The following is a 24,342-nucleotide window of genomic DNA, read 5'->3' on the forward strand; positions in this document are numbered from 1 at the left end:
AATGTGATGAGCGGGTGGTGGGAGGGAGGAAAGCAAGACCAGCATTTTCATTTCTTTGTGTTCAACAGCATGCCATTGGATTGAGTTGGCGAAGCTGGATACATGAAGTTCACTTGTTCTTTCAGCCAGCCTGTGAGGTGACACACTGTTTAAAGTACGTTATCTCCATCCTCTAAACTAGGAATTATCACTGCCTTGTTTCTGCTGTTCTAGATGACAGCACTGGTATAAACACTTGAGAAATATTTACACTTATAATCCTAAGAATATTTACTACATGGGTTTTCATCTTAAGTTAGTTCATATTTTTTGGTTTCCTAATAAATCTGGATGAGTTCTGAGTACACTATGAATATATATATATATATATATATATATATATATATATGTATGTATATGTGTGTGTGTGTGTGTGTGTGTGTGTGTGCGCTAAGCATATAGATTTCCTCATGATGACTGTCATGTTTCAAAGGCTATTGCCCAGAAGAGATTAGTACCTATTCATCATTTTACTACCATTGGTGGGTTACTAGTTCCTTAGGAAATGTCTTGAAGATCGAGACCACACAACTGCACACTTTTAGAGGGATCTCATTGTCTAGAAGAATAGAGAATTCACAAGGATAGATTTAATTAAATGAGATTAGAGAGATTAAGGGAAAAACTCATGAGAAATATGATCTAGCAAATTTTGGAGATGAATTAATGTTACAAACAATTTCCATACAAACATATATATACACATATGTGTATATTTATGTGAATAATGTTCAATTAAATATCTTTGCTACTAATGCATTTTATCAGTACTCAATTGAGTTATGTTTTATCTTAAAGGCAATTAACAGCTAAAAATAAGTCCCTTTGCTACCTTTTCTTTAAAAAAAAAAAATAGTTCACACTTATCTTTCCTTCAAGAGAAAAAGGTTTTTGCACTACTGGAGAATGTTTTCTTCTTTTAAGGATCAAGAATGTGGAAGTACCTTTACAAAACCATGTGAGCACAAAACCTACAAAAGGATAATTATTTCCTTTATATGAATGTAGAGATAAAGATGCTCAGTAGATGATTGGAGGCAGTCATTCACTCTAAAGTGTCAATGCTACCATGACACCACCATCTAAATACAAAATAACAACATTCTATGTTGTCAGAGAACACTTTGGATTATGATAAAATCATGTCCTATCACTATTTCCCATTTTCCAATATTATTTCCTGGTACTTGATGATCTACATTTTGCATAATCAGAATGTCTGTTTTTTAACTACATTTTACTTGAGTATGTTTTAGAGACTTCAAATAATTTAATAACCACCAAACAAACACTTTAGCTACTTTAATAGTCCAAAACATAATCTCATGTGTTTTGCTCCATAATATGCAAATTTCTTTTAAAAATGCAATATGTAGCAAAAAGGTAACTGTTACATGAAATTACACCAATTATCTATTCTTTAAAGGAAAACCACTTTTGGCCTCATTTCATCCTAGTGGAAAAGTTCAGAAAACCTGATAAAACTTTGGCTTGCATGATTATGAGCATAGTCAACAAGAAAAAACACTAGCCTCATTAAGGACCTGAATAAAAGAATTCTGGGAATTTCTGTTCCTTAAACGCTCTATTGATATTATGAACAAAGAGCATTTAGAGAACCTTTAGTAGAATGTTGAAACACCCGCATTAAAAGTTATACCCTATGATTCAGAATACGAATGATGTAATCGGGAAGGGAAGAATACCCTAGGCAACGCGGAGCCAAACACAACACCACACTGAAGAGTGTAAGGAGAAACCGTGTGACTTCACTCTGCTCACAGCAGGACCGCCATATGCTCTGAAAACTCCATGCAAGAATGGCAGCTTGTTGCACAAATGGGTGAAAATGCCTTCAAATAAGCCTGAAGAAGATAAAAATGTCTTTAACACAGGACTGTTTGCCTCTCCTTTAAAAGGCAGCGAATTTCCTTTGGGAACAGTTTCAAGCACCAGTAGAAACTCTAGTCGCATTATATATTTTAGCATGAAGAAAAAAAAATGTGACATGTCCTTGCTGACCATTTCCCTCTCTCACAGGTAAATTATGGTAACTGGGAAAAAATAACACATAAAATATTTTAGTTTCTCATCTTAAAGTCAGCCTCTTCAATTTTATTATTTGAAATTTAATTGTTTTAGGTTTTGAGACAAAGAATCGCTAGTTCTCCATTTCCTGGAAAGTAAGTACTTAAGGCTCAACTATTCTGGCTGTCCCAACCTTCCCCATGCAGGGAATATAGTCATGCACAATCATTCCTGACAACCCGTTTTCTGTGATCAATTCAGCAAATAATATTATCTTCTATCTTGCCCATTTTATAAAAAAAATTGTATATAATATAGAAAATAAACCAAACACATTTTAAAATTATTGGCTATATTGAGGCGTTTAAAAATCTGAAAAATAACATCAGTAAAGCAAAACCATTTTTTGAGACAATGGAGGTTTTGGATAATGTAGTCTGCCTTAAAGTCTTTCTCCAAGATATGTAAGAAGACTAGTTCATTCAAAATACTAACATCCACACAAGACAAGTGTGTGATTTGAGTTGTAAGTAGCACTGGATAATAATATGCAAATGAATAATGAGATTGTTTCACTACCTAATACTGTTATAAGCTACATTTATAATCAGAGTATAATATGCAATAACTGCGAAATGTACACAAACCCATTACCAAGTAAATTCTAACATGTTTCTCTTATTTCAACAAAGAGGAATTTTCTAGGCAAAAATTTAAAGCATTTCTTTTTCTTTTAATTTAATAACACATTAAAATAATGTCTGTAGGTAAAGAATTTAGGGTAAAACTAAAAACCATGCAATAAAATTTGACTGCATTAATCTTATTCAATGTACAAATCGATTTTCCTAAAATAGAATGAATAGACAGAATAGTATTGTTGGTATATGTTGCTATCTCCATGTGATGATCATATTCCTATTAAATATCCCCATTATAACTTTAAAACTCTGAAATTTAGTGGAACAGACACCACGGCAATAATGTGAAGTCTCCATCTCCCTTGGAACACACCAGTTAGATGGTTGAATTTTGAGAACCTAATATGTGTATGCCAACTCACTATTAACAATTAGTGGGTCTTTGTAAGTTTTTTTAGCATCTATTTTTAATTTATTTAAAATACATTAAAATTTTCCTGTTCTCTCTCTGTGTGTCTGTGTGTGTGTGTGTGTGTCATTGTGTGTGAACTTGCACATGTGTGTGCCATGGTGAACATTTTTATGTTAGATGAAAACTTACAGAAATTATCTACTTCCAACATGTGTTTTACAGTGGTTAAACCTGGGGACTGAAAGACTTTGGTCCTCTCAACTATCTCACCATACTCTTTCTGCATGTTTTATTTCTCATATTGTAAATTAAGAATATAAGTCAGAATAGTCTTCTTCATATTAATTTTCTCTTAACTGTTTATTCCAACACTAAGACACATCACACAGAACAGATCATTCACACTCATCAGCATCTAAATGTCTTAATAGTTTGTGGTGTTTTTCTTCTCTTACTATTGACAAATACTATTTCTTTACCATTATATCAATGCAACTTTTTCCTTGAAAATACAGATGACATCTAACATTCATATGACATCATCCCATGATTGCCAAGGGGTAAAATTTGCAATAAGGGTTTACTACCTGCTTCCTTGTTGGATATTGCACAATATCCCTTCAAAACACCGTGAGTGAATTTATAAAGTAAAATTTTCAATGTGATGATGCCTAAGAGAGTTAAACCAGAGCAAACCTGAGTGATATGTTGTATAATCTGCAAAAGCATTACACTACATATAAAACTGCTAGTGATTACATGAAGATATTAAAAATATATTTACAGGGGACCATATAATTTAAAGACATGAACATATTTAGCATCAAAGAATTGACACATGTGATAATCTGTCTTAGTGATACTGTCAAACTAGAATCTGCAATAAAGCTTTGCATAAGATAGAACCCTTTCTCTATATAGACCTGTATTTATAAAGTTTCTGTTTAATAGCCTCGGCTCACAGAGACTGAAAGGATAAGCTGGAGCCTGTTTGAGTCTGCATCAAATTCTCTGCTTTATGTTAATGGCTATTTGGTTGGTGTTCCCATGGGGCCTGTGAGTCTCTGTCCCTTTGGCCTGCTCTTGCGATTCTCTTCCTCCTATTGGATTGCCTTGCCCGGTTTTGCTATGTGGGCTGTCATTTTGTCTTACTATATGCTGTTTTGTCCTATCTGTCTGTCTGTTGGAAATCTGCTGTTTTCTAGAGAGGAAATAGGGAATGTGTAGAGCTTGGGAAGCTAGAAGTGGAGGGAGTGTAAAGTGCTTGGGATATGTTGTATGAAAGAAGAATCTATTTTCAATAATTAAAAAAGAAGCATGGGGCTCACACATTTTATTTGAACCTTATTTATGCTTGCAGAGCTTTCTTGAAAAGAGTGTTTAGCGCTAAAATTCCTGCTTTTGTTTTTAATGAAATGGATGACCTTCATGAACTATATGATACTTAAATAGGCATTCTTAAAACTGGAAATAAAATACTATCTCTTATTTAGGGTGTGATATTTAGATTGTATTTTCTTTTAAGCTATTCTTTTAAGTTTGAAAGTATACTTCATATTCATCCTCAAAGATACACAACTAATTGTAATCTGAACAAAAATATAATACCTCACTGGTGTGAAAATCATCATTAAACATACTGTGAAAGAATTACTTTGCATTGCAAATCCAACATTGGTGATGTCTAGAAACCTCATACCAAATATTTTACTAGACACACTGTTGAAGGTTTTTTGTTAAATTTAGCTGGGAAGAACAAAAAGATTGATGATCATTGTTTTTGTACAGAGGGAAAACTCCAGGTCAAAAGATCCAGATATTTCAATAATAAAAGTTATAGGCACCAAGAATGTTTATTAAGAGATGAATTTAATTATATTGTTTGTGAAAAATATATATCATTATGTCATAATTCTAAGAAACAATATGAAAATAAATGAATGACGATGGAATATATTATGTCTAATTTATTGTTACTATAATATGACAGCTCATTACCTAAATATTTCTATAATATATCATTATAATCTATTTCCAATGTTAAACTTATACAGTTTTATATAATCCACAATATCAATACAATGTTTTCTAAAATGGATATTGACTAAATTAACAAGAATGTATAAATAAGGGAGCCATTATAGGATTGAAGAGAAAACTGAACCTAAATTGACTCCAACTAACAATTTGAGCAACTCTGGAAAGGCTACCATAAATGCCCTTCCTTGATAATGAGATCAACATCTACCATCATGGAGCCCTCAACTTGTACCTGTTGGAAACAGAAGCAAACACCCATACCTAAACACTGAGTCGAACTGGAATCCAGATGCAGACAGGAGGACAAGACCATGCTGCAGAAACACATAGAGACAGCGGACCTGAGCAAGGAAGAGCTAATGGTATCCCAGACTGATAGCTGGGAATCTAGCATGGGAATGACCCCTGAACATGGGTCTCAGCTAGAAAGCCTGAGCAGTCTAAGGGACCTCAGAGAGTGGAACCAGGATGTATTCCTGGTGCACAATAGGAACTTGTGGGCACATCCCCCATGGAGGGATACTGGCTTAACCTAGAGACAGGAGAGAAGTCCTAGTCCCACTTCAAATGACTTGACAGATTTAGATGACCCCTCCTGGATGGTATCACCCTACATGTGGATTGGGGAGGGTAGGAGGGGAGGGTGGTCAGGGTGCATGTGAAGGAAAGAGGGAGGGAGGGATTGAGGGAGGGAGAGAGGGAAAAGAAACTGGGATCAATATGTAAAATAAAAAGGAAAATAAAAAAAGAAAAGAAAATGTCAGGCCATGCCCTCATCTGCAAACAGAATCAGAACCCAAGTATATAATTCTATTTAACAACCCCACAGGGTGATACCAACATCGTACAGGGCCCAAGCTGGACTTGGGTACCATGGTACTTCGGGCCTGTCTGTCCCCCAATCCCTGGGAAAAGATCAGCAAACCCTAAGCATTTGTAGGATTTCTAGAGTAGGGAGGCTAAGACGATGTCTGCTTTTAGCCAAGCTCAGAGACACCAACCCAGATTGAGAGGAGCACACAGGGCTGGGAACACAGGAAGTCTAGAGTGTCCCCAGCAGCAAGCAATCCATTCTCAGGGAGCTGAAGGCCTAGAAGGGAGGCCTGCTGCAGGCTGGTGCCCTTTAAAAGGGCTCACACCACACCCTGGGCTCATTCTGCCCACTCCAATCATACTATGACTAAGACCCCATCCCTAGACCGCCTACCCCACCCATCCCAGGCCAGCAAAAAAAAAAAAAAAAAAAAAAAAAAAAAAAAAAAGAATAAATAGTACTCAGAGTAAATAAATAGTATTAAATATATATGAATTCTAGGTTCTCCTTTAATCTCTCCAATACAGTTTTATATTCCTCTTAGGCAACAAAACTAGTTTATTTATTGTGGTAATAGTAATACTGATTATTCAAACCAGAAAAACCAGAAGACCAGAAAAGGAGAATAGAATATGGACTCAAACTAGACTTCTGATCCATACAGTATTCACAGAGTTTTTCTGTCACCATAATCTGAAAGTCCACTAAATTGCATAAGATGAGAGGGAACTGGGATCAATATGTAAAATAAGAAAAAAAATTAAAAAAAAAAAAAGAAAAAGAAAACAATTGGAATGTACTGCTGGAGCCGGAGGAGTATAAGGATGCTTGATAAATACCTATTTTAAAATTACCGATTGATTTAAAATCTACTATTTATAGAAATGGACTTATGGAGGGAAAATAACTCTTCTCGGGTAAATATATACAATTAAGTACCCTACAGCCAAGTGTCAAATATCATACTGAATTCCAGTTTCCCTAATCTTTTTTACGTAAGTACTGTGCATTATAAATAAGAAACAAATTTATTTGAATTGTTGTAAAAGGATATATAAATATCTAATGATTTAAAAATGAACAAAATACATTAATTGCAATGCACTTTCAGTTAAAACAAGGAAAATAGAAAGTTATCATAGTACAAAATTCATTAATTTATGAACATTGAAAACCTGCACTACAGGAAAGTGTTAATGTTTATGCTTTAGGGGATAAGTAACCTCAGTAAAACAGTATGCACTGTACCACATCTGTATGTTATCAAATGAAAATAATTGACTTTATAATTCGTTCTGTTTAATTAAAGGTATCCTTTGAGTTTGAAAATATGTGCAAAGGCATTATATTCTTATACACTGTGAATTTTCAAGCAATACTACAATTAGCAACATAATAGTGTGGTTTCATGAGACTATTATTTTCTTTATAACATTTATGTTTAACAAAACAGTTAAAATAGTGACACAATAAAATGCACAAAATTTTCTTTAAAAGGGAACCAGATTTATGACAATGTAATGAGCAACACTATTTTAATTTTCAGTAAATTAAGTGAATCTCCTTGGTAGCTTAGTTGTGGATATTTATTTATCATTTTAAAATTTTCTAAATACATCTATGTTCCAAAACTATACTAGGAAAAATGAATGCAGCAAGAAGAAAGACCATAATTTCTTGCAACATTTTAGCCTAAGAGATTCTAAAAATACACATAAGTCTTTGGTTAGAATAGACCTATGCACTTCACAATAGCAAGTTGTATTTAGATAGTCTCATGTTTCTAGAGAAAACAGTTTCACATCAGGAGATGGACTTATAACCAATTAATGTAAAGAAAAAGGGGTGTAAAGTTGCAGAGCCCAGTCACAATGCAAAACGAACCATTCTTATAAATCTCAGACAAAACTGACGAAGAAAGTTTGCAAAGACAGTATGAACCAGAGGAATGGATTTGCTGTGAGGTTGTGTTTCCTAGGAATCTCAGAAGCTGCAAACCAAAAGTCACCCTTACATGACTGATTAAACATGAACTCAACCTGGACAACAACAACAATGGGCTTGCTATCATGGACATGCGAGCACTTAGGAGGCTCAATTCTGCACAAAGATCACAAACAAATAAGGAATGCTGAGACCAGAGGAAGTAATCTTCCTCGGGGGCAGAGCATAACCATTCTTTTTCAATATGTAAATGATCATATCTGACAACATACATATAAGTAGCATTATAACGGCTAACCTAAACAAGGGGGAGCTCATGGACCCCCAGACTGATAGCTGGGAAATCGGCATTGTACCGACTCAGACCCTCTGAAAGTGGGTAAAAGTTAGAAGGCCTGGGCAGTCTAAGGGACCTCTGACAGTGGAACCACGATGTATCCCTGGTCCACAAAAGTACTTTGGGAGACATTCCCTGTGGTGGAATACTCCTTTAACATAAAGGCAGGAGGAAGGGCCTAGTCCCTACTCCAAATGACTCAACAGATTTTGTTGATCCCTCCTGGAAGGCATCACCCTCTCTGAGGAGTGAGGGGGAAGATGGGATGGGAGGGGTATGGGAGGCATGGGAGAGAGGGAGACAGGGAGGGAGGAAGAGGGAACTGGTATCAATATGTAAAATAAGAAACATAAATAAATAAAAAAATAAAAAAGCAAATAATAAAAACAAAAACACTGAGTAACACTGAGCAGCTTGTATTTTTGTATTTAGGAATATATAAATGTATATATAATATGTATTTATAGGTATAATGTACATTTTATATATATATATATTGTTTTCAGGAATATATATGTAATATATATGGATGCATATATATAAAAAAGTCACAAATTTGAACAAGTGCAAGGATTAGAAAGGAGGAAAGAGAAAAGTGGGAAATGGTGTAATTATTAACATCAATAATTAAATAATTTTAAATCAAGAAAGAAGGTATCTTAGACAAACTAACAGAAAATACATGCAACAATAAAAAGAAATGGAGAGAGGAGGAAAAGAAGGAAGGGAGAAAGAAAGAAAAGAAAGAATGAAAGAAAGGAAGGAAAGATTATATATATATATACATATATGTATATATATATATGTATACATAATTGCATGGGATACATTTGGAGTGTAAAGTAGTATTTATATAATGCCATCATTAAGTGTTAGCCTGAAAGAATATGCCCTTTAAAAGTAATTCTATTGAATAGAATTCTATTGGAAAGTATTCTATTGTAAACAACTAAGGAACTGATTTGGATTGGGTTAATCAATAATTCTTTTAAATGATTCATATACTCTCTACAACTTGTTGCTCACATTCATATATTTTAAAAATTCCTATAGCACTGCCTGGTTAGTTTCCTTTATTATAAACAACCTTTTGAAGATTAGGGCATGTAATTTTGTTCCCTAAAAACATACTGTTTCTTGGGAAGTATTTGGGGATTTTATATGAACTAGAACAATTTAATTTTAAAGGATATGCCTTTGATATTCACCAATATCAATATAAATATTTAGATTTGCTAATAATCATGTCTTTGATAACTGTTTAGTGTCAGAAAATGTATCTGTCATTTTAGGGAGTCTCAAAACTGTAAGTGATTCACATAGAATAATAGGAGCTATGTACATTTAAAGAAATATTCATGGGTAATGCTTGCCTTACCATATTAGTACATTTATACTAAAGCTACAAAATACAATGGATAAATGGAAACAATGGAAATGCTATCACCTACTGGAATTAACAGTAGGACCAGCTTAATTAAATTCAATTTGGAACAAATATAACAATTAAGTGGATGAAAATAACAATTAATAAAACCTATAAATGTCTTGTGTATAATCTTTTCTCAATATGGTAACACAGAAATCATAAAGAATAATTCTCAGGCAGATTGGCCTATAGAGTGAATACATTCTAAAAAATAAATTATAATTTTGAAATGAAAATAGAGAGGGAATAAGGTTTTCAACTATCTCTAATAGATCTCCATAGCAGCCAATGCATGGCTTCAAATCTACCTAGGGAATGTTGTTGATGTTAAAATTTAGATGAATAAATTTACTTTTTATGGGGAAATCCATTTCCAACAAATACTTGGAGTATTTACCTAGTTTTCTATTTTACTCTGAGTGGTTATTACTCTAATTTGTACAAACTAGTGGTTTGTGATTCTATAGGGCTTTGTTTCCCCCCCACCACAAAACAAGCTAATCAATTTAGGCAAAACTTATTTTTCATAATCACTTATAGGGTAAACCTCATAAGTCATCGTATTTCCTTTTTGGGTAACACAGTGATTGTAGAGTACTTCAGAATTCTTGATAATAAGAAATTCAGGGTATATTTAAACATAATTTTAGTGTGAATCTTTCTTCTTATCGATAGCAATATTCATGATAGAATGTGAATAGAGAGACAAGATGTCAATAGAATCCTTAAAATTACCACATGATAAAATTTTACTTTAGAATATGTGAACTATCACAAGTACTTCCAGGATAAAATCAAATGGAAATAAACTTCCTTTGGAGAGGCAGTTTGCTTGGTTTTATTTTCTACTAACTTATGTCACAAGATATTGATTTTATTAAGTGTGTACTCAACCTTGTTTTTAAAATGTTCATATATCATAGTCTGGTTTAACCAGGCATATACACACTTCATAGGACATATAAAGATTATAGATCATATGTGAATCTGAGAAAGAAATGGGATGTATGCATTATATTTTCAATGTGTTCACAAAATTAATATTTACAATTATTTATATCTTGATAGAAATGATATCTATTTTTTAATACTACTTTGTGCTTTTTCTCTATATTGAAGCAATTTGTTGTTTAGAAACATAAAAATCTATTTGCTGTTTTCCCCAACTTTTCAAAAGTTACATATGTTGAGTTGATATTTTGCAACACATTTTATAATCTCTTAAAATACTATAAATTAATAGCATTTTTAATAATATCAACAATAACCATTTTATTTTGAAAATTTAAAAAACGTATTTATATATTTTTATGTTAGTCAATAGCTAATTTAGAATTGCATCATGAAGGTATTAGGTATAATATAACATCAGATAGGGTTCCTTTCTTCCAAATATTTTCTTAAGTACTAATAGAGACTTTTAATTTTTATGCAAATACTTACAATTCCTGTATGACAAAATTCTGTGTGTTTATATATATGCACCTTTTTATTCTCCTGATTTTTCTAAAATTTTATATGATAATAAGTACTGGGAACAAGTACTTATCCCTCATTTGTGCTGTTACTTTTAAAAAATCTTTCTACTGTTAACCTTCCAATTAAATCATTTGCATTGTACTTTGATTTATTTATAATTTCTGTACTTTGAAATTATTATAATTTAGTCCTTATTATCTACATTGTTCAGCTGCTTCAAATTATGTGTTTTTAAAGCTGACAAAGAAAAATATATAAGGAGAGAAAGACCTCTAAGGGAGAAATTATTTCTTCACTTTCTCCACCTTGGCTCTCTTACAACTCATTCTCTAAGTAGAATCATGACCAGATATAGCTATGGCTGAAAACTAAATGGGCACAAGTAAAATAACATCGATACCTCTATGAGTAACAACTGCAAGCTCTTTAGGTCTTTCTATCTGCTCAGCATTGCGTGGTCTTCTCCTTGCACTTTGTGTATCTGCTTGATGAGGAGAGAGCTGGTCGTTGGATGTGTTGGGATCCAGACCTGCATTTCTGAGACTTGTAACTTGCACTCGCTGTTCCTCGGAAAGTCTATGGCTGGTGACAGCTGTAACACTGGATACAGTAACATCTGCAGGTATGCTAGCAACAGCAATAGCACCAGTGGCAGTCCTGTCATTCTCCTCTAACTCACCAGTGGAGGTAGTGTGGGTCAATGGAGAAGAACCTGTGGGACACAGTAGCACTAGATGCTAACTTTTTCCTTTGAATTTTATAGTTTTTTGATAAGTTAAATAAATTATATTTCTACTATACCTTAAGGATAACCAACACGGTGAAGTAAAACACAATTACACCCCTAAAATGTAAAGTCCCCAGAACCCCCAGGATTGCTTTTATCAATTTACAAATGCAATTACAAACAAAATAAAACATTCTAGCAGAATACATTAAAGTGGACAAAGATGGAAGAGACAATTCCTTTGAGACCCTCCATCACTGATTTTCTTCCCTTTAGCTCATCAAAGGAATTTTAGTAGACACAGATGTGACAGAATGAGTAGCTATAAAAGCACACTTTTCTCAAAATTATGCTTTGAATATTCTGACTTAATATCCATTCTAATTTTGGGGACAATGTCAAGCACTTCTATTTTAAAACAAACAAGTGAACAAAGAAAATTTGAAATCAAAGCATGAATGAAAAACAAAAATGATGAAAAAGTGAGAGTCGGAGAATATTAGGTAATATATGCTTATCCTGATCCCATTTGTCAGATTAGTATCCAACCTGGAAAATATTCAAGTCCATGAGATATTATGCTCTTATAGTGTTAAGATGCTTGCTGAAATTAGTTAATACTCTTCATTATTTGAAGTTAAAATTTTAGATAAAGCAAATCTAAAATGAATAAAATTAAACAAATGACTTCATTGAGAAGTGAAATCATTACCAAATGAAATTATTAATAGGGACTGTTTTTTTACCCAACATTGTTTCAAAATAACAATGCATATTTCTTTATATTAATAGTTCATTACATGCATGTATAAACATATATTTATAAGTGTATGTATATTAGTATTTATTGTATCTCTAAATACAGAACTATATTAAATTGGCAAATTAGGATTTTTTAAATTAATATTTATAAAGTTTGTACATTCCTGATTTGGCATGTTGATTATATAATAAAAATCTCATTTCAGAATACTGGAACTTATGAAGGATATATTTAAATGAAAGTTTAAATGTTTAACAAGAGAATCATTCAATTTTGTAGCTTGAGCTTTTAGTAAAGATTGAATATTTTTAAGGTGAGTGTTGTATAGTTTATTTTTCTATTTCTCAGTAGTTTGCATTTCAGTCAACTTAGCCTTAGTTAGGCCTTTTTGACAAACATATATAAGGTTGTTAAACCATTATGAAAGAAGTAAATTGCAGTATCAGTTTATAAATTTGATTGAGTTCTAACCTATATAATTCTTTTTCATGCTGTTCACATATTAGTGAGTATGGTAATTATATTTGGCTAAAACTCAGAGTAAGGTGGACAAACTTGGAGCTCTTAATTGCTAGTCAGGAATGTGTAGAGATAGTTGCCATGGACTTTTCAAATATGAATTGCCATACTCCTTATCAATCTCATTAGACCTTCATAAGAATCATATAGTAATATCTCATGAAGGAAACTGAGATGCAAATTAATGCACATAGGTGCAAATTAATAGGTTATATGAACAGTAAATGTATCTTAAAATATCAGTCAGAAAATCAACAATGTTTCTGTGTTACTGTGTGAGGTTTGAATCCCCTACATTCATGGGTGAAAATAAGCCTGTGCTACTTACTAAAATAATATTTGATAAGGATAGTCTCCATTTATATGGACAAACAATAACTGCTTTTATATGACCTCCATGTAGCAATGATGAATCATTTCTATGAAATGATAGTCTCATCTCTATGATATTGTTATCATTTGAACGTATTTTAATTAAGCTTTCAGCTTTAAAATTTTATGAAAACGTAAAATTTAAACATTTCCATTGCTTCACTATAGCATCCAAAATCTGTTATATTGTTTTCTTTAAATGTGGATGTGTGTAAGTTTACAGGCATGTGTGTGTGTGTGTGTGTGTGTGGGTGTTATGGGTGGGAAACAAGGGTGTCATATCACTAGAGTACAGGCACAGGTGACATTGAAACCTGCCAGGTAGGTCCTGTAACTGAGCTCCTGTTTTGTTTAAGAGCTATAAAGTAAGTGCTCTTAACCACTGAGCCACCTCTCTGACTTCAAGACTTTTGGTCTTAAATAAGGAAGTCATTTATCTGTAAACATGTCATACTAAAAGTATGAAAAGAAAAGGATTTTGTACTCTATCTAAAACATAGAAGCTGAGCTGGACAAACACACCTTACTAAAAAGCCATTATGATGATCTTGAAAAAGGATGCATTTGAGAAACAATTTCTTGTTGATTCTTGGTTCTAGAAAACAGGCTTTGGTTGCATTTCTAAATTTTCACCACAAAGTTTCTGATGGATTGTGAGAGCCATTTTCTTGCAGTACCCAGGACATAGATGCAAGTTCAGATTAAACTGGGATTTAAACCCATGTTTGGTATAGTTTAGTAGAAGGATCATTGAGTAACTCGATCTTGAAGACTTGAACATTTACCTCTATCTCTGAGCAATGGAAACAGTGATTACTTATTTCTCCATTACCCCGAATATGTGATTTAACGAAGAAGCAAGAAAAAAAACAAACATTGAAATGTCACATTTTTTATACTCTCATGGTTAAAAAAGGAATTCCAATGGGAATAAGAAACATGTTACCTATGACCTATAAATTCAAAAACATCACTTTGAGAAAGTGTGAAATCTGAACATTTAGAAGCAAACTATTAAATGCTTTTTGACCACTTCAGAATATAATATAATCTGCTTTTGATGGGTTTAATTGTATCTCTAAATTAAAGAGTAAATATGATTAATGAAAATAGAAAGAATTACATTTAACATAAATATATCTACTTATAAGATCAACACTGACTCCCCCAATAACCCTTGTCATTATATATTATATATTTTAGTTATTTACATCAAACATAAACAAGTTCAGAATAATTATCCTTGCACCTATGTGAAAGTATAAGAAACATGAAGTTTTTAAATCAAATAAATAGACTATTTAATAGCTTAAAATCATTAAAAATTCCATACATGTAATTGCCACACACATATGAGGCAACTGTCAATGTTGACACAATCTTAGAATGAAGTGCATCATCAAGGAAATATTAAATATATAAAATAGCATATACAATATTAAATCTAATGTTTAAATATTTTTCTTTAAAAGAGAAGTATGCTGCTGTATAATCACAAAATGATTGTCTTCAACAGTACATAACAAGACATACAACCAAATTAATGGAAAAAAATATACATTTGAAAAAATTCTGCTCATCATTTAAAATAGAATCATGTATATAAAATGTGTTTTAACAAAATTAGATTTTCCTTTAATAATTAGCTTGAGCTATACTTTAAAATACTATGTTTATAATATGACACATCTAAATATAAATTTATTATTATTAAGACATTCCCCATATAACAAAAGAAAAAATGAAATGATAAACATAAATGAAACATGCTTATATAAATCATAAATGTGTGTTACATTTGGAATCATGACAATGGAGAATGGCATATGCTATACATGCAAGTTATAATATTCAGAAATGTGTACAATACCCAATCTGGTTTCTTAATGCATTTTAATAAAATTATTATTGTAAAAGTTTTGCAATATTAACAATAAATGTAAGAAACATAAGCCATTATAAAAGTATAATTAGAGAATATACAAAATTAAGTCTTATAACTGAATTAGAAATTCCTTTTAATTAAATATTATTCCAATTCAAGCTTTATGACACATTGATTTCTAGTTATTGTTAAGGAATAAAATCTGCTGAGCATTAATAGATGGTCTCTCAAATTAAAAAAAATGAATACATTAAATGTGTCTTATCAGTCCAAGAAGATGCTCTTAGCTTTTGGTTCAAGAATTGCTTTGTGCAAGTTATCTTCCCTGGTTCTGTTACTTCCTTAATTTCAGTATTTTATCTGAATCATGCCAATAAATTCTACAAAAATAAGTAATAAGGATATGTAGTGGTGAAAATTGTAACAAACATTGAAAATGAAAACATGCAAAAGTACCTGCATATATTTATATATAAAATAAAGTAATGCCAAAATGAAATCAAAATACTTCTAATGTTGCAATTATCTTTGGGCTATCATTTACATATATTATGGCTTTTGCTCATTTAAGTCATTTTGCAGTTTTGTTTTCTCCCTTTTAAAATTTTTTTAAATTTTATTTTTAGTGTTTTATGAGTGTTTTACCCACATGGAAATCTGTGCATGTTTGGCGCCCAAGGAAACTTGAATTTCCATGTGGATGATGGGGATCAGACCCAGGTTCTTCACAAGAGTAAGAAATGAATGGTCTTTACCACTGAGTCATCTATCCAGTCCTGTTTTTTTTTTTTTTTTTTTTCATATTGAACATTGTTTACATGAATCTTGCATGGAAATGCCAACACATAAAAGCACCCCTAAGCTCTCTGAACTTGTGTAAAATCAAAGGATGCCTCTATTTATTATGTCTGATAATACTATTTTATTAATCATATAGTAGTGAGAAAACAGCTAAGTATTTTAACATTTAAAATGGTAAAATTTGCCTCAAGTTCGAAGCTGTGTCTACTAGACTCTAACTGCCAATAAGGTTACATAAATAGTCAAGTTAGAGAAGATACAGGTAAACTGAGACAGAAAACCTTGAAATGATACAAAGTAGTGTTTTGTTTTAATCAACAACTATTTATATAAACCTGTCACTGTCCAGAAGCATTTAAAGATATTAAATAACAAGTATTAACTTATAAAATAGCTTTAAAAATAGTTCATTATTTATTTTGTAAAACGATATTTTTAAACTGATATACTAAATTAATGTTGCCTCTCCATTAAATTTTTGATATTTAAATCCTCAATTAATATAATTTACCTTCCTAATTAAGTGGCAATGACAATTCTGAAGAACAGTAATTTGTGTTTAGCTTCTGAAGTGCTATCAAATAACATGTATCAAGTAACACAACATCATAATGTATAGGTAATTAGATTAGTACATACTAATTTAAAATGTAATGGAGAGCATAGAAAGAAATGTCTGAGATTTTGTATTGACAAATGTTCATTTTCTCTAAGTTACACATATGTTTTTAACTTAATAGTAAATATAAATTAATAGTTTTACATTGGCTTGGCTATTGCTAATTGAGTACAAAATGTCTCACTGATATGATGACAAAGGGAAAAAATAATAAAGTATTTTCCATTAAAATGAAATTCATGAGATTTTATTTAGCAAATTTACTGGCACATTTACTAAATCAATACTGTCTACAAAATTATTATAAAATGAATATTAAGCAAGTTATTTCCTGTATCATTATTTGACAGCCACCAATAGTCCCAGAATCGGAATTTTCTGAAATGATGATGATTTCACATATCAAATAATGATAAATTCATTTTGACAATGATCTGTAGAAATATCAAAATGATCAAACAGCATTCATGAGACAATTACGTTGATCACAATGAAACTATTACATTTAAATATGAATGTATGAATAATGGTACGAATAACAAATTTTATCAATATATATGAAAAATAGGCTTATTTATTACAACCAAGAGGAGAACCAATGAAACTTTTGTGAGTAATAAAATATTACTTCTCTTTTCAAGTGATCATTTATTGTTTCATGTGATTATTACAGTAAAGCTGCAGTGTCAAGGGTCAGTACCTCCTCACCCTCATTTATTTACATTTTGAAAACCTTAACTATACACCACTTGCAGGAATCCACAACACACGAGTGGAAGACTTTGTTATAACCAAATACGAATGTCTTTCAAGAAGCCACAATGGTAACATTGAAAATCTATTACACAGGCTTAGATTGAGATTATTGGCAAGTGTCCTTGGCATGTATTAACATGGCTTGCCACATCCTGCTACAACCATCTTCCCACCTGACAGTTTAGACCTTGTCTGAAACAGATCTTTTCTCATTGAACTGGAGAAGAACATACTGCTACCAGTTATCCCCCAAACAAACAAATTATAGTTATTGATGTTTATAGGTATGCATATATGTGTTTATATTAATGCATATTTCCTTAGGAGATTCAGAGGTCTTATTATGAAAACTGTTATATACCTTCTTTCATGATTATGTATAAGAAACATTAACTAAAAGGTCATCCTGTTTCTAGTATTTCATATATATTACTAACATGAAGGCAGACATTATATCCTTTATATTTATTTATCTACTTCCTCTTAATAGGTAAATTAAACATTAACCAAAAGATAAACATGTAAAAAAATGAGTAAAATATTTATATACACAATTCTCTTCTTTGTTTGAAAGATATATTTTATTCTATATTTAGTTATAATTATTAACAGTTAAATGACTGATTGTTTATATATTTAAAAAACACTAAATAATTTAGCCTTTCCAGGTATGTCCAAATGATAACATATAAAGATATACCATTTACCATGCATCCAAGATTACACTTTATCCACCTGAACAAGGAGAATTTTATATTGCATGTACAATGTATTTGAAGAGAAAACTGACTCTAGAGAAATGATCAGAGACCTACAAGGATGACCCCAACTAACAATCTGAGCAGCATTAGAAAGGCTACCTTAAATGCCCTTTCCTGAAAATGAGATTGATAAACTTTTCTTCCATCATAGAGCCCTCATCTAGTAGCTGATGGAAACAGGAGCAGACACCCGCAGCTAAACACTGAGCCAAACTCCTGGAATCCAGTTGCAGAGAGGGAGGAGTGATAAGAAAATGGGGTCAAGACCAAAATACAGAAACCCACAGACAGCTAACCTAAGCAAGGGTTTGTACTCAGACCCTCTGAAAGTGGGTCTCAGTTAGAAGGCCTGAGCAAGGACCTCTGACAATGGAACCACGATGTATCCCTGGTGCACAAAAGAAATTTGGGAGACATTCCCTATGGAGGGATACTCCCTTGGCCTAGAGACAGATTTTGATGATACCTCCTGGTAGGCACCACTGTCCCTGTGGAGTGATTGGGGAATGGGAGGGAGGCCTGGGGCGTGGGGCATGGGAGGGAGAGGGGACTGGGATCGATATGTAAAATAAGGATATATATATATATATATATATATATATATATATATATATATATGCAATGGCATGTCGCCTCCTTACACTTCTATGTGTCTCAGACACATAGTCTACAGATCACATCTTAGAAATAACTCCTATATACTTGGACAGTAGTAGCCCCAGGGTTGACAAAAGAAGCCATTATTTCCCCTCAATATTCTCTATGTTAAGCAACTGAGTTACCCTGCCTAAGATGCAAATACCTGGTGGTATGCTCTGCCACACAAATAGTAGTAAGAACTCCTAAATTACCACAACTTAAATAAACCAAATTCCACAATATATATTCATTTTTAAAATTTAGACAGGAGCAAAAGAAATATCTGTGGCCCAGAAAAGATAAACTGGAGTAAAGCCAACATATATTCCTGCTCTGTACAAAACAACGACAAAGAAAAAATGGGAAGTAACATTTAATAATTTGAAAAATTCTGTTGTTAGATGTAGTTCCTAAAAATTGGCTCCAATTTTCCCCTCTCCTTCATTTGAAGATAACCTGTTTCTAAAATACAAAAATTATAGTATTTTATTTGTTATCAAAGGGAGACAAACAGGAAAAGTTGAGCTGAGGTTTGTTCTTATCCTAGCAATGATGGGGGAGGGAGTTATTGGAGATCTTTCCCTGAGCTCTCTCTCAGTACTTCTGTGCACTGGCTCATATTACTGTCTGTAGATATAGCTGTTATTATTATCTGTAGACACACTTGTTACTTTTGTTTCTTTCTATGTTTCAGTTACATTTTGGAAAGAGGAGTGCCATTAATTTCACCAAGTTCAAACATGTCTTGGTTTGTTTGGTTGGTTGTTTTTTGAAACATGCTTTTCTTTGTTAACATCTCTGACAATCTGGGAACTAGCTTTGTAGATCATGTTTTGTAGATTCACCAGCATATGCCACCCAAGTGCTGGGATTCAAAGCATGTACCACCACTGCCTGGTGTAAAGTGTCTCTTAAAGGATGCATTATGCAGGGTTTATACATATTATATGATGTTAAGGAACCAAGGATTTGCCCTTAATTCCACAATTTACTTTCCACATATCTAAAAAATTCTTTAAAATTTTTTCTTAGGTGGAAATGATTGTCAAATTGTGTATGATGCATACTCTAGAGAGGAATAAGAAACTTACCATTTTATTATTTAATGATACTTACTGGGATCTGATTGGCCATAAATTAATAACTGATGCCACATATTACTATGTGACTAGATAGATGATCTAATCTAATTATTAACATGGGTACTAGAGAGGTGTGCATGGATAGGAACCAGCTAGCCTAAGTAAAGTGTGGGTGTACAGGAACAATCTAGCTTAAGACAAGTATGGCTGTATAGGAACCAGCTAGCCCAGGAGAAGAGTGGGGTGGGTGTATAGGAACAAACTAGTCAAAGAGAGGTGTAGGTGGATAGGAGCCAGATAACCTGAAAGAGGTGTGGGTGGTTAGAAACCAGCTAGCATTCTGCAGGTAGCACAAGTATAGTGTTTGCTGAGTACAATTTTTTGTAGCAACTGGTGAGAAATGTCATAAGTAGGGAGAGGTAATGGAGTCTATTAGAAACCCCTGGCAACAAGGTCTATAGAACATGTGCTAATTTTATAATATGAAATGTATACTAGCATAATGTGCTTTAGAATGTCTTAGAAAATGTTTTAGAAAAAAGCATATAGGAAGAAATCTGCAATATTAATGTTATAATTTAATAAGTATTATAATGTTATTGGTAAATTTTTATCAGTACTATAAAATGATGGTAGAGCTTTACATGGTTTATGTTTAGCACTAAATGTGCTTAGGATTTTAACTTGGTTATGGGACAGAGAAACTTAATTTTAGTAATCACAGAAAGAAAACTGAATGAGAGTATCAGAGAAGCCATCAAGTTTAACATAATGACTTCTAGTCAACCTCTTTGACTTAGTTCTATAGGATTACAGAGTTTAATCCTTAGGGTGCTGGAAACCTGAAGGTTAATTAGATCTCCTCTTTTTGAAAGCCTCCCTGGAGATGTTATGGATAATTTATGTTTTAATTACAAAGAAACTACATATAATTAAAAAGACAATATATTTGATAAGAAAGAAAATGGACACTAGTGAACTGTAGATAGGTTCAAACCACCACTCCTTTTATGTCTTTGTAAATATTACAGAAGCATTCCAATTTTGGATTTAATTCAGAGAAGGCAATGTTGCACATGTGCTAATATCCTATAGAAAATAGATTTTCTGTTTTGTCTCATGTTTGCATTTTAAATATTCTAAGTATAAAATACCACATTACATCTTTTTTTTCTCTATCCCTTTTCTCTTTCACAGACACATTCAGAACCATATGCAGCACAGAAATATACAACTTATTATGAAAGACATCTGTAGATTTCTTTCTAAGAAGACTAACAGCTATTTAAATAATCAAAATGCTATGATATGCTCCATATTGGGTACACAGAGAACTAGGAAAATGCCTGGGAAACACTAAACAATTCTTACTGAAACATTTAGGTGATAGGCATTGCTTTTGAATTTAAAATATCAAAAGGTTATTCCTGGTAGTAAAGAGGGGCATAGTTTTTAGTAGGTACAATTTTAGGAAAAATGTAGCAGGGAATCTACAATGTATACTTAAGTCATGGCAAACTTTTTGGCAGGACAGGAATGGTGATAAAATTTATAATGGACAACAAATATGAAAGAGTCAAGACATTTCAACTTTGCCTCAAGAGATGATGCATCAAGGAAGAATTTCAAGTACAAGATTGATGGGACAAGATTGCCATTTTGGAAAGGTTGTTCTAGCTATAAAGTAGACATGATATTGAAGGCATATATGAGCTAAGAAGAGGTCAAATATTTAATTTATACAGCCATGTGGCTATGAGTGTTTTGAAATTAAATTCCCAGATTTAATAAATACAAATATAGAACACACTTAAATTTGAATGCCATGAAATCTACAACTAGTTTTGATTTGTTGTATTTGTTTCCCTTTGTTTTAATTTTGAATACATGTATATCCTCTGTAATACTTTGGACCTATTTATAATCAGATATTCATCACTTTAATTGAGCTGCTGAACCTTCCATGAAAATTATCATTTTAATCATACTGTTGTTAATTCTGAAAACATCTTGCATATATTGTAAATAAAAGTTAAGTGAAAGATATTGATCCTTTGAAAGAAAGTTTATTTTGATGGATATTGTGAAATATTCTGGACTGACATAGTAACCATGATGACATCACATGGACAAGATTTTTGAAACCTTCTTATTAAACAAACAAACAACAAAAACAGAGAAGCAAGTTAAGAACGTGTTTGAGATCATTTTCATCTTTATATTTACTACTGCATTCTGCTAAATATCCAAACCTTCCAGTTCTGGTGACTTTGTAATGATATGGAAACTTTAAGTGATTACCTGGAGAAAAAGGTATGGATAAGTAGAAGGAACTAAGTCACACCTGACTTAACATCCAAGCTGTCCTAAAAATTTAACTTTTGAAACTAATATGCAGGGTAAGTATCTAAAAATACTGAATCCAGTTTCCCAATCTCTAGTTATGCAGTAGAACTTTTTGGATTTTTAGTCCGTTACAGATGATATGAAATAGGATTTAATGATCACCCACCATTCCTTCCCACCCCCACATACTTCCCCCTCTGTCTCTGTCTCTCTTCTCTCTCATACACAGTTTAATGAACACTTGTTATAAGACATTAGAGAGCATATAATATTCTATGTTATGATTACATGGTCTATGGAATCTGTCACTTCCTATAGGATATCTGAGAGAATGTTCTTCTGCATACCCTGAATATTCATAATTAAACAAGGGGTTAGATATCTTTTCCCAATTTCCCACACATTTGTAAATAACTCTAGGATCATTATAGAACTCAAACTGTGAGTAAAAGGACAAATTGTTTTACTACTCTAAACACAAAACCACCCAAGTAGAATTTTCTTCTTGTTGACAATGATAGTAGAATTTTCCTCTTGTTAAGTTTTTTGGACTAGCTTTGCTTGAAGTCTTGCTTTAGAAGTTTCTGTCAGATAACCAAGTTTTATTCTGATGACTTGCCTCTCCAGGTGACTTGGTCTTTCTTTCTTTTTACTTCTGACACCACTTCCAAATCCTGTGTTGTAAATGTTTTAACTATAATATGTAATGGGGAAATTCTTTTCTGGTCCTGTCTACTTTCTGTTCTAAGTGTTTCTTATACATAGTAGGATATCTTTTTCCTTTTATTTTTTTTCTATGTTTTTCTATGAAGATATTCTCTATGTGTTTGCTAAGGTGCTCTCCTTTTCATACAGCTTTAATTTGAAGGGCAGTCCTTTAACATCCCCAAACCTTCCCATTTTCCAATTATAGATTTTTAACATATTCTCCTTGACTTTTCTGGTTTCCCCTGTACCTATAGATTGTCTCTCCATCCTGGCTTCTGCTTCCTATATGATCCCCTATGATAGCAAAGCTTTTCATTGAATTTTTTTTTTCTAATTGAGTTTTTCAATTTCAGAACCGTTTCAATTCAGTTTTGTGTGTCAATTCTATCTTTTTCTTTGAAATCTCTTTTCATATCTGGAATTCCATTCATTGCTTTATTTTTCTCTCTTTCACTACATCCATGTCATCATTGAGTTTCTAGAATCTAGATGTAGTCATTATTTTTAATGCTTGTCTTCTGAAAACAAAGATCAGAGATATTCTGAGTCACTCATTGGTGTTCATCACTGTCACATTGGTAATTTTAGATGGTAGGTATGTTATCTGAATGACCTAAGTTATTGCATTTCTGCATTCACACTTGAACATCTGACGTAATTTTTTAGTTATGCCTTTTTATCTTTTTTGCTAATACCATCTCTCTTCTGTCATTGTGGTAGTGTATGATATCCAGGAGAGCATTGCGATGCTAGAGGTATCAGAGATTTTCTTCTGTAGAACTGGTATTGAGGTTCCATCCTCAGCTATCTTTCTAGAGTCCAGTAGTGTTTGTGTGAAAATATGCTGTCCAAGGTTCAGCATACCCTTTTGTTGTCATCTCTTCTGTTACCTCTTAGTGTGTTTGCCAAGTCCAGATGACCCAATTCAAATAAGCTTTAGTGAACTGAACCGTGGGATCAAGTGATCCTAGGAAGGTAATTGAATGGTCAGGAGGCCATTTGGATCAGGATGACCAGGGCTTTCTAGGAAAAAAGGGTTCCCCTACTCCAGAAAGAGAGATTCTGCTGAAGTAGTAGTTTATACAGTGGAAAGTGCTGGGTTTAGTTTGATACAGTATGTCAGAAGAAAAAAAAAATCACAGGGGAGATGGGTAGCAAGGAGGTGGGAATCATTTCTTTTGGGTAGCAGAAGGAGGTCTCT

The 24,342-nt window shown here is 32.6% G+C and overlaps 1 protein-coding gene across 1 annotated transcript in view; it reads right to left on the reverse strand.

Annotated features, from left to right (window-relative positions):
- The window catches only part of Csmd3 (CUB and Sushi multiple domains 3), a 1,059,412-nt gene that overhangs the window by 647,818 nt on the left and 387,252 nt on the right, over positions 1 to 24,342 (reverse strand). The window contains exon 7 of the mRNA XM_051202442.1: positions 11,564 to 11,875. Within this exon, the coding sequence (XP_051058399.1) occupies positions 11,564 to 11,875 (312 nt within the window). The remainder of the gene's footprint in view (positions 1 to 11,563; positions 11,876 to 24,342) is intronic.

The sequence above is a fragment of the Phodopus roborovskii genome, unplaced genomic scaffold, assembly GCF_943737965.1.
Source record: "Phodopus roborovskii unplaced genomic scaffold, PHOROB, whole genome shotgun sequence".
Taxonomy (NCBI): Eukaryota; Metazoa; Chordata; class Mammalia; order Rodentia; family Cricetidae; genus Phodopus; species Phodopus roborovskii.